This window comes from Coenobita brevimanus, chromosome 23 (genome assembly GCF_032717465.1).
Source record: "Coenobita brevimanus isolate Jiangsu-jjx chromosome 23, ASM3271746v2, whole genome shotgun sequence".
NCBI lineage: Eukaryota > Metazoa > Arthropoda > Malacostraca > Decapoda > Coenobitidae > Coenobita > Coenobita brevimanus.
In genome coordinates, this window is record NC_136976.1 from 55,900,936 (window position 1) to 55,914,140 (window position 13,205).

General features: G+C 43.7%; 1 protein-coding gene across 1 annotated transcript in view; it reads right to left on the bottom strand.

The window, feature by feature from the left end:
• The window catches only part of LOC145392717 (4'-phosphopantetheine phosphatase), a 274,959-nt gene that overhangs the window by 203,750 nt on the left and 58,004 nt on the right, over positions 1 to 13,205 (bottom strand). Inside the window, exon 5 of the mRNA XM_080267017.1 lies at positions 6,625 to 6,793. Within this exon, the coding sequence (XP_080123143.1) occupies positions 6,625 to 6,793 (169 nt within the window). The remainder of the gene's footprint in view (positions 1 to 6,624; positions 6,794 to 13,205) is intronic.

Sequence of the window (13,205 nt, forward strand, 5' to 3'; positions counted from 1 at the left end):
AGGTGGTGGTGAACATTAAAAACTCCTAGAATGGAGATTTCAGAGAAAGGAGAAATGGAGAGAATGTGTTCCATTGTAGAAGTAACATAGTCGAAGAATTTTTCATAGTCAGTAGAATTAGGGGATTAGTAAACAAAACAGATATATTTATTCAGAGAATGACAAGAAAGCCAAAGCCAGAGAGTAGAGAATTCAGAAGACAATATACAGCCTTCAACTTGGATATAATGGAATCATGTTTCCTGATGCTCATCATATTGTTCCTAACTCTTATTCTCAAACTAGTAAGAAATATTCTTTCTTCTGTATCTGCAATCTTCAGATGATTTTATTCAGCTTAAAGGAGAAAATGTAGTCTATCTATTTACTGCCAAATGCCTCAATCCTGTAAGGGGTAGCCACAAACAAATCGCCTTCATGTCGCCTTGTCCAACACCATTTCACTGCCCTGCTCCCTGCTCACACCCCCCTCTCCCATATACCTCTCCACTCCATCCCGCCATCTCATCCTCGGCCTCCCCCTCCCTCTCCCCTTCTCCACCTCACTCGCATACGCTCTCCTCGTTTGTCTCTTGCTCTCCATTCTCTCAACATGGCCAAACCACCTCGATCCATTTCTCCTAATGCTTTCTATCACATCCACATCCACAACACAATGCTCTTTCACTTCCCCATTTGTCAGTCTCTCTCCACATAACTTCACATGCTCCTCTCAAATAACTCACTTCCACTGTCCTCACTCTTGACTTGTGTCCTTCCAACAAGGTCCAAGCTTCATTTCCATATATTAAGGCTGGTACCACAAAACAGTCAGGCACGAACTTTTTTACTTCCACGTTCACTTCCCTGTTCTTCATCACTGCTCTCAAAGAACCAACAACCTTTCTTCCCTGTTATACCCATTCAAGCACTTCACTCTCTAAACTTCCATCCTTACTCATCACACTATCCAAGTACTTAAACGCACTCACTTTTTCCATTTCCAACTCATCCAGCCTCACCGTACATTCAGCGGCTCCATTTCTCTTGAAGACCGTAACTTTACTCTTCCCTACATTCACCTTTAGATTCTGTTCCTTACTCACTTTCCCAAACTCATTCACCAAGCAATGCAGTTCCTCTTCGTCTTCACTTAATACAGTATCATGCGCAAACAACAGTATAGGTAATTTTCAAAAACTACCCTCTCTCATTAGGGTCACTCCAACATCCACTGCCTTACCTTGTACCTCTTTTAAAGCCCCATCCATATACAGACTGAACAACCATGGAGACATGACACATCCCTGTTTCAATCCAACACTCAAATGGAAAAATTTATTCAGTTCACTATCCACATGCACTGCAGCCTTGGCACCCTCATACATACTCTTCACAGCATTCAATAACATCCCACCTACTCCATATATTCTTAATACTTTCCATATTCCTTGTCTATCCACCCTGTCATATGCTTTCTCTAAATCCACGAAGGCCGCATAGAACTTCTTTCCTTCTCTAGAAACTTTTCCACTAAAGACCCATGAATGAGTATCTGATTTACACAACCTCTTCCCTTCCTAAAGCCTCCCTGTTCTTCTCCAACCAATTTCTCTGTTATTTTCCTAACTCTGTCAATAACTATCCTACCATATACATTTCCTATTACACTAAGAAGACAAATGCCCCTATGATTACCACACACTTCTTTTTCCCCTGACTTCCAATCCTCCAGGACTCTAACTTCCTCCCAGGCCAATCTGCACCTTTTCCATATCTATTCTACTACTATCTCTCCCCCATGTTTCAGCATTTCACCGCACACTTCATCAATTTCTAAGGCTTTCCCCATTTTGACTTTCTTCATTGCTTCTACTACTTCCATCATACCAATTTCTTCCTCTCTTCTCACCTCCCTCCTTCTTCTAGCCATTCCCCAGCCACTTATACTCACATAACTTTCAATCTCTATGTTCAACAATTTCTTTAAGTGTTCTCCATCTTCTCATTTATTCTCCCTTCTCCACTAGCAATCTACCATTTTCATTTTTCACTCCTCAACTCACTTCTTTATCATCCTGTCTAACTCTCTTTACTTCTTTCCACAAAATTTTCTTACATTCCCTTCTCTTTACACTCAAAGTCCTTCCAAATTCCTCATCCAGTCTCTTCTTACTCTCTCTTACTAACCTTTTCATCTCTCTCTTCTTCTCTACATATAACTCTATACCGTCTCTCAATTTCTTCCACACTTCTCTTTCTCATCCATTCACTATGTGCTTTCTTCTTTTGCACCACAGCCTCTTCATTCCACCATGCTGTTCCTTGCACCCTTTTTTGTCTTCTCTTCACCTCGCACACCACCTCACATACTGCATAGATTTCTTCCGCAAATATCTTGCACACACCTTCCACATCCCCATCAGCTCCAAATCATATTTACCCAATTGCTCCTCCACTCCTCTCTTACAGTCTGCCCTTTCTCCATCCTCTTGCAACACTTCTACCTTCCTTGTATGGGCTACTTCCTCCTGTAGCGAAAAAGTTAAATACAACCTCCAACTACCCATTCAGAATTATGTCATTTACATTTATTCTTGCTACTGCCAGAAAAATTTACTCAGCTTATAAAAGATAACTCACTAAAAGGGTTAATATTTCCATCTACAACAGCCATCACTTGAGTTATGTAAAGCTCGAGTTGTCATGCCTGGATAGTACTGCTCAAGAGATGAGAAGGTCTGTATCATTGCATGGACGCAGGATAATGTCTCTATCAACATGATTTGTAAACATACTGGAAGCGCAAAGTCAACTGTCATGAAGATTCTTGCTGGAGCACGCAGCCTGCCGCCTGATCTCATACCAGAGCATAAGCATGGCGGTGGAAAGAAGAGGACGACTTCCAGAGGTACACATACGCTTCTGAAGAGGGAAGTAATCAAGAATCCTCGACTGACAGCAGCAGAACTGAAGAGAATGCATCCCCAGCTGTTACAAGACATCTCAATTTGAACCATACAACACCACTTGCAGGAGCTGGGTTTGCCAAGCCGCTCTGCAGCCAAGAAACCGCTTCTCACTGACTGCATGAAGAAGCAGCGCATTCAGTTTGCCAAGAAGTACAGTATGCACACTGGACATCGGATGAGTGGAGAAAAGTTATGTTTTCCGATGAAAGCACATTTCAAGTGTTCCAAGTGCGTTCTGCCAAGGTTCATCGCCCTGCCTCCCGTAGTCGATATGACTCTGCTAACACAGTGCCGACTGTTAAGCACCCATAATCAGTAAAGGTATGGGGGCGTTTCTCAGGTGAAATGGGAAGGGAAGACCTCTACTTTCGTCCTAAGAACTTGATGATGAATGGTGGCCAGTGCATTCAAGTTCTGAAAGATCATTTGTAAAACTTTTTTGCTATTCATGGATGCAACTTTTTCATGCACGATTCAGGTCCATGTCACAAGTCAAGAAAGGTGACAAAATGGATTCAGGATAATCGGATTGAGGTCCTAGACTGGCCTGGCAACAGTCCAGATCTAAATCCGATAGGAAACTGCTGTGCAAAGATGAAGAAAATCATGGCAGAGATGAAGACACTCAATTTGGACAACCTCATGACTGAACTGACAAATGTTTGGTGCAAAGAAATGTCCTTTGATTACTTTAGAGATCTAAGTGATTCCATGCCACAACGCATCCAACTGGTCCTGAAAAACAAGGGAAACATGATTTAATATTAATGAATGGCATTTCATGAACAAACAATGTGATATACAGTACCCTCGCGTCCAACACGAGTTTGTCCAGCAGGATTCGTGTCCAGCACGGAGAGCAATAATTAGTAAGATTTAATTCGGTTTAATTACTGTAACACGGGTGCATTAGCATAACACGGACGGAGCTCTGAGAAGTGGGTGAAATTCGCAGAGTTCGCCTCTAGCACGATCGCCCCTGGTCCAACACAGTCATACTGGACGTTCCCATGATGCTGACAGCCAATCAAAACTTCCGATCAAGTAACCTCGCCCGCCCACTATCGTGACGTGATCATGATGTCGCCCAATCAAAAATGCTTCTGCTGTCATGTGATGTTTTGTATAAATTTCTCCCGCCACAGCACCACTCAGTCGCATAATTCGCATTGGAAGGTGCTTTTTTCTTGCTGCATTTTCTGCCCTTGTTACTGCATTTTACCCTGCTCACGATGCCTAGGAAGCCTTCTGAGAACCCGAAGAAGCAGCAGCACCTCCCTCAGGCCACCAAGCTAGAAAGCATCGAGAGGAAGAAGAAAGGGGAGAGGAAAGTGGACATTGCCAAGGCCTACGACATGAATGAAGCCAACGTGACGACCATAATAAAAACCAAGACAAGATCCTGGCAGCAGTGAAGGCTTACAGAGTGCTAGGACAGGCAGAAGCAGGACCTTCCATGGCTGTGGACGAAGATAGTGATTCTGAGTGTGATTTCGAAGGATTTATGAGGGAGGTTGAGGAGGAGCAGCAGCCATTACCCGCTAGTGACGCCAGCTGCCATCCTTCGGGGACCCAGTAGGACTACCTACAGCCTTGGATACCACCTTCCATTCCCAGCAAGCCCACCAACACTATCCTAAAAGGTTAGTTATCATTCATAGCACAGTACCATTTATTATAATTACAGTAGTACCAATATATGTATAGGTATATGGTAGGTATTTAGGGTGACTTTTCCTAGGGTTGCTGACATAATTCATTTTTCCCCATAAGCTCTGTTGTTTGTCCAACACGTTTTTGGTCCAACACGAGACCCATGCATGACAATATTACCATGTTGGACGCGAGGGTACTGTATATATGTATATTTCTGCATGCATATTTTACAAATTACACAATATTCCTAGATGACTAGAAAGCACTCAGAGAGTGCATACCTCCATCAACGCCACTGCCATTAAAAAGGATCCAGATCCGGATCCGGATCCTCCCAAAAATTTAACCGATTCTTTCTTGGTCCATGGCCCACCTTTCCACAACATTTCATTGAAATTCACTGAGAGCTTTTGGAGAGATAAGTGTATTGCACAGGATGATCCAGATCCAGATCCCCCCCAAAATTAATTATTTCTTCTTTGGCCCATGGCCCACCCTTCCACAAAATTTCATCAAAATCCATTCATGGCTTTTTGAGTAATCCCGGATCAGAATCCATGGATGAAGGATCCAGATCTGAATGCAGATCTGTCCCAAAATGTGATCAATTCTTTCTCGGTCCATGGCCCACCTTTCCACAAAATTTCATTGAAATTCATTGAGAACTATTGGAGATATTGTGAAGGATACTCCGGATCTGGATCCGGATCCTCTGCAAAATTTAATAATTTCTTCCTTGGCCCATGGCCCAACCTTCCACAAAATTTCATCAAAATCCAATCATAACTTTGTGAGCAATCCTCCTAGCAGACAGAAAGAAACAAACAGACAAACCAACCAATGCCGGATAAAATACAGTAAAACCTCGATATAACAGACTTTAATAGACCGGAATTCGCTTTTATCAGACTTGAGGAGCTACCAGACTAAATTCCTATACATCAGAAAAAGTTCGATAAAGCCAGAAGCAGTCCAGACTGCCAGACCACTTCAGCTATGTTCACCACAATAAGACAATTGAAAGACATGCTTTATATTGAGTGACAAGCCAAATGGTTTCCTCTAAGCCAAGAAACCATTTACAACGCTGGGTGGTAACCATATAATCAAACCATACGTGCTCCCTACGTGTCAACAAGTGGGTTGGTGGAGGGTTAGTGCCCCTCCCTGTAAAACAAATAACTCAAAGTCAAATGGCCACCCCTTACGGGATCATGGCATCTGGAAATAGACAGATAGTTTATCAGTGTACAGTACAGTATTATTATATATACAGTCAAGTCCCCTAAGGCATGGCTAATTGGTTTCGAGCCAAGTCCACACCATAGAAAACCGTGCCATACAAATAACTAAAACTATGAGAAAAATGGAATTTGGTTCTGGAAGTTCACCCAAAGTCCCCCTTTTCACCCCACTTTTCCCTGTTTTCCCCCACTTTACACAGGCACACAATGAAGCAATCTGTCAATGCATGTATTACTCACAAATTAAACACTAAACTAAACATAACAAAGGACTGTAAGGGCATAAAATACTGAACGTACCTAACTCTGACGATGATAGTGCTAAAGTGGAAGGGGTAGGGTTGGGGGTCCTGAGGCAAGAGGCGCATTTCAAACCTTGCTGCGCCCCCACCCCATAGGTATTTTATGCGCATGGTTCGTTCTTTTTGGTTCTGGCACCGTGCCATGTGATAGAAAACCACAGCATAGAAGTCCGCGCCATAGGCAACTTGACTGTATTATACCATCTGATTAACGTCGTGAAGTTATAACACAGTACGGTACCGCAATAGTAGTCAAAACAGTTTAAAAACCATCCATACAATCCAAACTAATGTCTGATGTATCAGAAAACGTCCAGGTTAGGAGGTGAAAGTCCGGATGTCCCTTTTATCGGAATTTCACATTTTTTGGAATGGCATGGGCCCCAATTAGTCTGTTATAGTAAGGTCTTACTGTACAACCTCATTCGTAAAGGTAATAAGACAACCTGAATAGTATAAGATGGTACATACCATATATGTCCTTCACCAGAAGGTCAACATTACGGTGGTCTCCCTCACTAGCCAGCCGGAGAAGCTCATCAAAGCCACGGGCCTTAGTCAACAGAGACCCCAGCCCCCAGAATGTGCCCCCGCCCATGCTTGTTCCACCAATGCGCTCATACTTATCATCAGCCTCAACCTGAAATGTACAGGGGTAAGACATTATGACCAATATAATGAATCATTCGGTGAAAATTTACTACATGCCATGATAGGATGCAGCTGAATTGCAGTACTGCACTGCAATATACTCATCAATTATTCCTTTCCAGTTACAAAATCAAACAACATTAAAGTACTGCACATATTTCATAAGTACAGAATCTCTTTCCATACTTACCCTCCTCACTGCTTCCCATACAAAAGGTGTGAAAATGTACAGCACAGATCTTTGATCAAGTGGGAAATACCTACGTAAAGTTCAATGATAAATACGATATTGAGTAGCCTCTAGGATGTACTTTTTTGCCAAAGAAAACTTGAAATATCACCATGGATCTTCAACAGCAGAGGTGATGACCTGGAGCAGAGGTTATCTTGCTTCAATTCAAAACGAGACTTTCATACATATGCAGTACTTATCTCACTTCCTGGCAATCACAGGTTGTCTATATAAAAAAAATAAAAAACTACTGTATCACATATAAAGGCTTCAACATGCTTGAATGCTTCAGCTTTGGTCACCTACTGATGATTCTCCACAGTACTCAATCTCTGGCTGCCTTTCTATTGACTCCCATATCCCTGAGGTCCTTTTTTGGTCCGCCTCTCACAACCCTACCCCCAATGCTCGTACTCACCTTCTGCACCCTTGTCATCCTCTGTTCTCCAAATATGCCCAAACCATTTCAATTTACCCCTCTCCATAAAAACACCAATACATTCTAGTCCAATCCTTCCTCTCAACTCTTCAATTGTGACCCTAACCCCCCAGGCCACACATTCAAGAATGCACTACACATCCATCTAACCATTGTCATTTCTTTATGTCTGACCCTGTGCATATTTTCTTCATTTACCGCCTAGGTCTCACTACTATACAGCATTACACTCCTAACAAATGCCACATACAAAGTTCCCTTAACATGAAGGGACAGCTCTCTCAATGTTAGGTGTGTCAACAACCTTGACTTGTTCAACTTCCTTAACTAGCTCCAACCACTCCTTACCCTAGCCACAGAGCTAGATCCAGACCCATCTCCTGCACATGACATGCCCCCAAATAACAAAACTCCTCCACACACTCAAGAGACTCTCCAGCAAAATCACTCCTTTCAAACCTGGTAATCTCAACAAGCTTTGCCCAACACATTGCACACATGAAATATGCATCATTACACAGCCTACTTTTTTTCTTTCTTTCTTTTTTTATTAAATGTGTGTCCAACTCTGTGCATACACTTCACAGCCCATTCCCAAAGCCCAGTAGTCCTCCTGCATACTACACATCTCCACATGCCACTGCCTTAGCACTAACACTCACTGTCCATATTGGTATTAGCAGAGGTGGTAATATCACATGCCAGTGGGGCTTCTGGTAGATCAGTAAAGCCTGCTTTCATGAAATTCAAATCCTTAAACTGTTCAGTGCCCCAGCCAGAATTTGAACCTGGGTTCATTAGAAATGCAGGCCATCTCGCTATCGATTTGGCCACTGCCTCTAATACCACTACATGCCTCATGCACCCACTTATCACAAATACTACACAAGACTGAGTTACTTTCCACACCCTTGTGGCAAACTGCACATGGCCACTCTCCCTCTGCTTTGAAACTATCACCAACAGCCTAGATATCATTGCTTTTGTCATATCCACATCTGTTCTCAAACCTTTGTGTCCCATTCTCTCTCTCTCTCTCTCTCTCTCTCTCTCTCTCTCTCTCTCTCTCCACACACACACACTTTCTAAATCTTTTCTCTGCCTCCCTTTCATGCTCTGCAATCAACACCAAGCTATCAGCATACAACACCTCCCATGGGAGTCCGTTTCTAAAGTCATGTGAGAGAGCTTCTGGCACCATGATAAACAGCAAGTTGCTCAGGACTGACCCCTGATGCACACCAATATTCACGGAAAACTTGTCACTCAAATCTCCATTCGCTCTCACCTAGATGTGAGCACACATATAGCCGTACCCACTCTAACCAGCCACCCCTCAATTCCTAGCTTTCTTTTGGCCCACTTCACTACCTCTCTAGGGACTCTGTCAAAGGCCTTCTCCAAATCAAGAAAAACAAAGTACTGTACTGTATAAGTCCCTTTTCTTTCCTATACAGTAAACTCACAATTATCTGTCACTGCAGTATCCAGCACTTTTTGCTTGGCTATATTAAAGCAATATCTGGTGAAATTATGCAATGTCTGGAGCTGAAACGGGAACCAAACAGAGATTCTATGCAATAGCTGACACCGAAACAGGGAGCAACTGACACTTCTATGCAATATCTGGCAGCAAGGTGTATCACCCGGCTCTGATGCGGTAGTCAACCGGCACCCAGAAAAGCCTCGCAACACACCAGCCAATCAGACTGTGTTGCAGGAGCATCCCACCTGGCGTGCCAAGCCTATCATCAATCTCTCATTCTCTTCCATGGATCTCGTATTATGAAGACATATCTGTGCACTATGCTCTTGTGACCATGCGGTGGCAAAACCCTAGTGCTGTGACTTACCCTCTGGCCTCCTATACCTTGTTCATTGTTGCTGCAAAGCTTATGACCTCTTAGTGCTTTGTGTCTTAGTGCTCTATTGTGATTCTGAAATTAGGAATGCGCACGTGGTGCCAACCATCAGTGCTGCGACTTTGCCTGTGGTCCCACATGCTTCACTTGTGGCCCGTAAGTGCTCTGTGCCCTAGTACTCTCACTACTGTACTCAACCCTATTTCTGTGGGACGGCAGAGTTTGTGGCTTTTGTGCAGTGCCCTGGCTGCTGCAGGTCCTGCTGTCCTTGTGTATGGTCCTGGTTGTTGTCTCCATGGCTCCTCCACACCTGCTAAGAGGTGTTGTATAGTTTTCTCCATGGAGATGATGGATTTCATCGACAAGATGGAGCAAGGCTAGACCATTGCAAGGCTGATCAAGTACTACGACATGCCCTGGACGACACTGCAGGATCTGCGAAAGAACAAGCACTCCATCAAGATGTTCCTCCAGAGTGAAAATGGCATAACTGTGTGACGGAACAAGTGCAAAATGATGGCCAAGCCATGCTTTGGCACTCTCAACCAGGCCTGCCTGAAATGGTTCTAACAACAGCGTGCCAGTGATGTGATTGTGCGTCCCATCGAGCTGAAGGCTGCAGCCACCATGTTCGCTGAGCAACTGGAGATCATGGATTTCAAGGCCTCTACGGGTTAACTGACTTCGTTCAAATTTTGACATAGGCTGTCTAACAAGATTACCTATGGTGAAGCTTTGGATGCAGACACCTGAGCAATAAATGAGTTTCGCACAAAGCTTAAAAACCTGACTGACAAAGAAGGATTATATCTCAATCAGGTTTATAATGCTCACGAAACCTGTCTGTTCTTCAGGTCTATCCCAACAATTCCTTGGCTGATGAGAAGTCATCGCCTCGTCGTAAGACAAGCAAATGGTGTCTGTCTGTTTTGTACTGTGCCAATGCAACATGTTCCCATCATCTAAAAACTGTTGTAGTGGGGAATATCACACAGCTAAGTTGTCTCAGGAGGTTAATCGATAGTCTCCCAGTGATTTATTTCCACTCGCTAAAGGATTGACTTACAGCCAAGATCTTCAAAGAGTGGTTCTACAATCATGCTCCAAAGGAGATTATCTGTTTCCAAACAAAGAGTCTTGGCCTTGCTGCCAACCGAGTGGAGGTTCTGCTGCTCCTTGATGACATTCCTGCTCATCCTTGTGAGGAGGAGTTGGTTGGAGATGGAGGCTGTATTAGGGTCATGTTCTTCCCCACTAATTCAACCTAAATCTTTCAACAAATGGACCAGAGTATTGTTGAAGCAATAAAGCGACTGTACCAGAAGAGGTTTATGGAAGACGTGATGTTTGTGCTGGAGGATGAGGAAGAGGCAGCCCAAGGCAAAGACAGGAGGGGGGAGAGGACCTTGGCCAACCTCAAGCAGTATTCCCTCATGTCTGCAATCTACTGTATAACTGGGTGCAAGCTTAGAGGGTGATAGCCAATACCCTCTTCAGGCATAAAATGATACACAGGTATACATGGCGAGTGATGAGAAGGGTGGGTGGTGAACTGAATGAAAGGAAGGCAATGATTGATTATGTGTGTGTGGATGAAAGGATGCGAAGATGTGTAATGGATACAGGAGCTTATAGAGGTTGGGGGAGTGGACTTTCTGACCACTACTTGGTGGTGGCCAGAATCAAGATCCAAATAAGATGGAGTAACAGAAGAAGGGAAGGAAGGGAAGAAGGAGTATTTGCAAGGAGAGTGGAAAGGTTACAAGAGGATGAGAAAAAGGCAGAATATAAGAGAGAAGTGGAGGAACGATTGGGCAAAAATGAATTGGAGCAGATGGGGGACGTGGAAGGTGTGTGCAGGATATTCACAGAAGAAATATGTGCAGCATGTGATGTGGTGTGTGGGATGAAGAGAGGACGGAGGAGGGTGCAAGGAACAGCGTGGTGTAATGAAGAGGTGAGACAGGCTGTGGTACAAAAGAAGAAAGCATACAATGAATGGATGAGAAATAAGGGCGTGGAAGAAGTTGAGAGGCAGAAGAGAGGGTTACATGTAGAAAGAAAGAGAGAGGAAAAAAGATTAGTAAGAAAGAATAAGAACAGAGTGGATGAGGGATTTGGAAGGAATTTGAGTGTAAAGTGGAGGGACTGTAAGAAAATGTTCTGGAAAGAGGTGAAGAGAGTAAAACAGGGTGGATGTGAAGTTAGCAGGGGAGTGAAAGATAAAAATGGTAGATTACTAGTGGAGGAGGGAGAAAAAGTGAGCAGATGGAGATAACACTTTAAGGAATTCTTGAACATAGAAGATGGAAGTGATGTGAGTATAAGTGGCTCGGGAATGGCTGGGAGAAGGAGGGAGGTGAGAAGACAGGAAGAAATCAGTAGGATAGAAGTTGTGGAAGCAATGAAGAAAGTTAAATTGGGGAAAGCCCCAGGAATTGATGGAGTGTGTGGTGAAATGTTGAAGCATGGGGGAGAGATAGTAGAATGGATGTGGAAGATGTGCAGATTGGCCTGGGAGGAAGGTAGAGTTCCGGAGGATTGGACGTCAGGTATAATTATCCCCTTGTACAAAGGAAAAGGGGAAAAAGAAGTGTGTGGTAATCATAGGGGCATTTGTCTTCTTAGTTTAATAAGAAAAGTGTATGGTAGGATACTTATTGACAGAGTTAGGGAAATAACAGAGGAATTAGTTGGAGAAGAACAGGGAGGCTTTAGGAAGAGAAGAGGTTGTATCGATCAGATATTCATTCTTAGATCTTTACTGGAAAAGTTTCTAGAGAAGGAAAAGAAGTTGTATGCGGCTTTCATGGATTTGCAGAAAGCATATGACAGGGTGGATAGACAAGGATTGTGGAAAGTATTAAGAATATATGGAGTAGATGAAGTTGTTGAATGCTGTGAAGAGTATGTATGATGGTGCGAAGGCTGCAGTGCGTGTGGATGGTGAACTGAGTGAAGTTTTCTCTTTGAAGGTTGGGTTGAAACAGGGATGTGTCATGTCTCCATAGTTGTTCAATCTGTACATGGATGGGGTAATAAAAGAGGTACATGGTAGGGTACTGGATGTTGGAGTGGCCCTGGTGAGAGAGGGCAGAGTTTGGAAACTCCCTGTACTGTTGTTTGCAGATGATACTGTGTTGTTGAGTGAAGAAGAAGGGGGGCTGCAAGGCTTGATGGATGAGTTTGGGAGAGTGTGTAAGAAACGGAATCTAAAGGTGAATGTAGGGAAGAGTAAAGTGATGGTCTTTGAGAGAGGTGAAGTCAGTGAATGTTCGCGAGGTTGGATGGTGAAGAATTGGAAAATGTGAGTATGTTTAAGTACTTGGGTAGTGTGATGAGTGAGGATGGAGGTTTGGAGGGTGAAGTGCTTGAAAGGGTACAGCAGGGAAGAAAGGTTGCTGGTTCCTTGAAAGCAGTGATAAGAAACAGGGAATGAGCATGGAAGTGAAAAAGTGACTACATGACAGTATTATGATACCAACTCTAATGTATGGAAGTGAAGCTTGGACGTTGTTGGAAGGGCACAAGTCAAGAGTGAGAGCAGTGGAAGTGAGTTATATAAGAGGAGCCTGTGGAGTCACATGGAGAGACAGGCTGACAAATGAGGATATAAAGGAGCGTTGTGGTGTGGATGTGATAGGAAGCGTTAGGAGGAATACATTGAGGTGGTTTGGCCATATGGAGAGGATGGAGGGTGAAAGACTGACGAAGAGAGTGTATGTGAGTGAGGTGGAGAGGCTGAGGATGAGATGAAGGGATGGGGTGGACAGGTATATGAGAGAGGGGGTGTGTGAGTTGGGAGCAGGGCAGTGAAATGGCAGGGGACAGGGCAATGTGGACGCGATTTGTTTGTGGCTACCCCGAA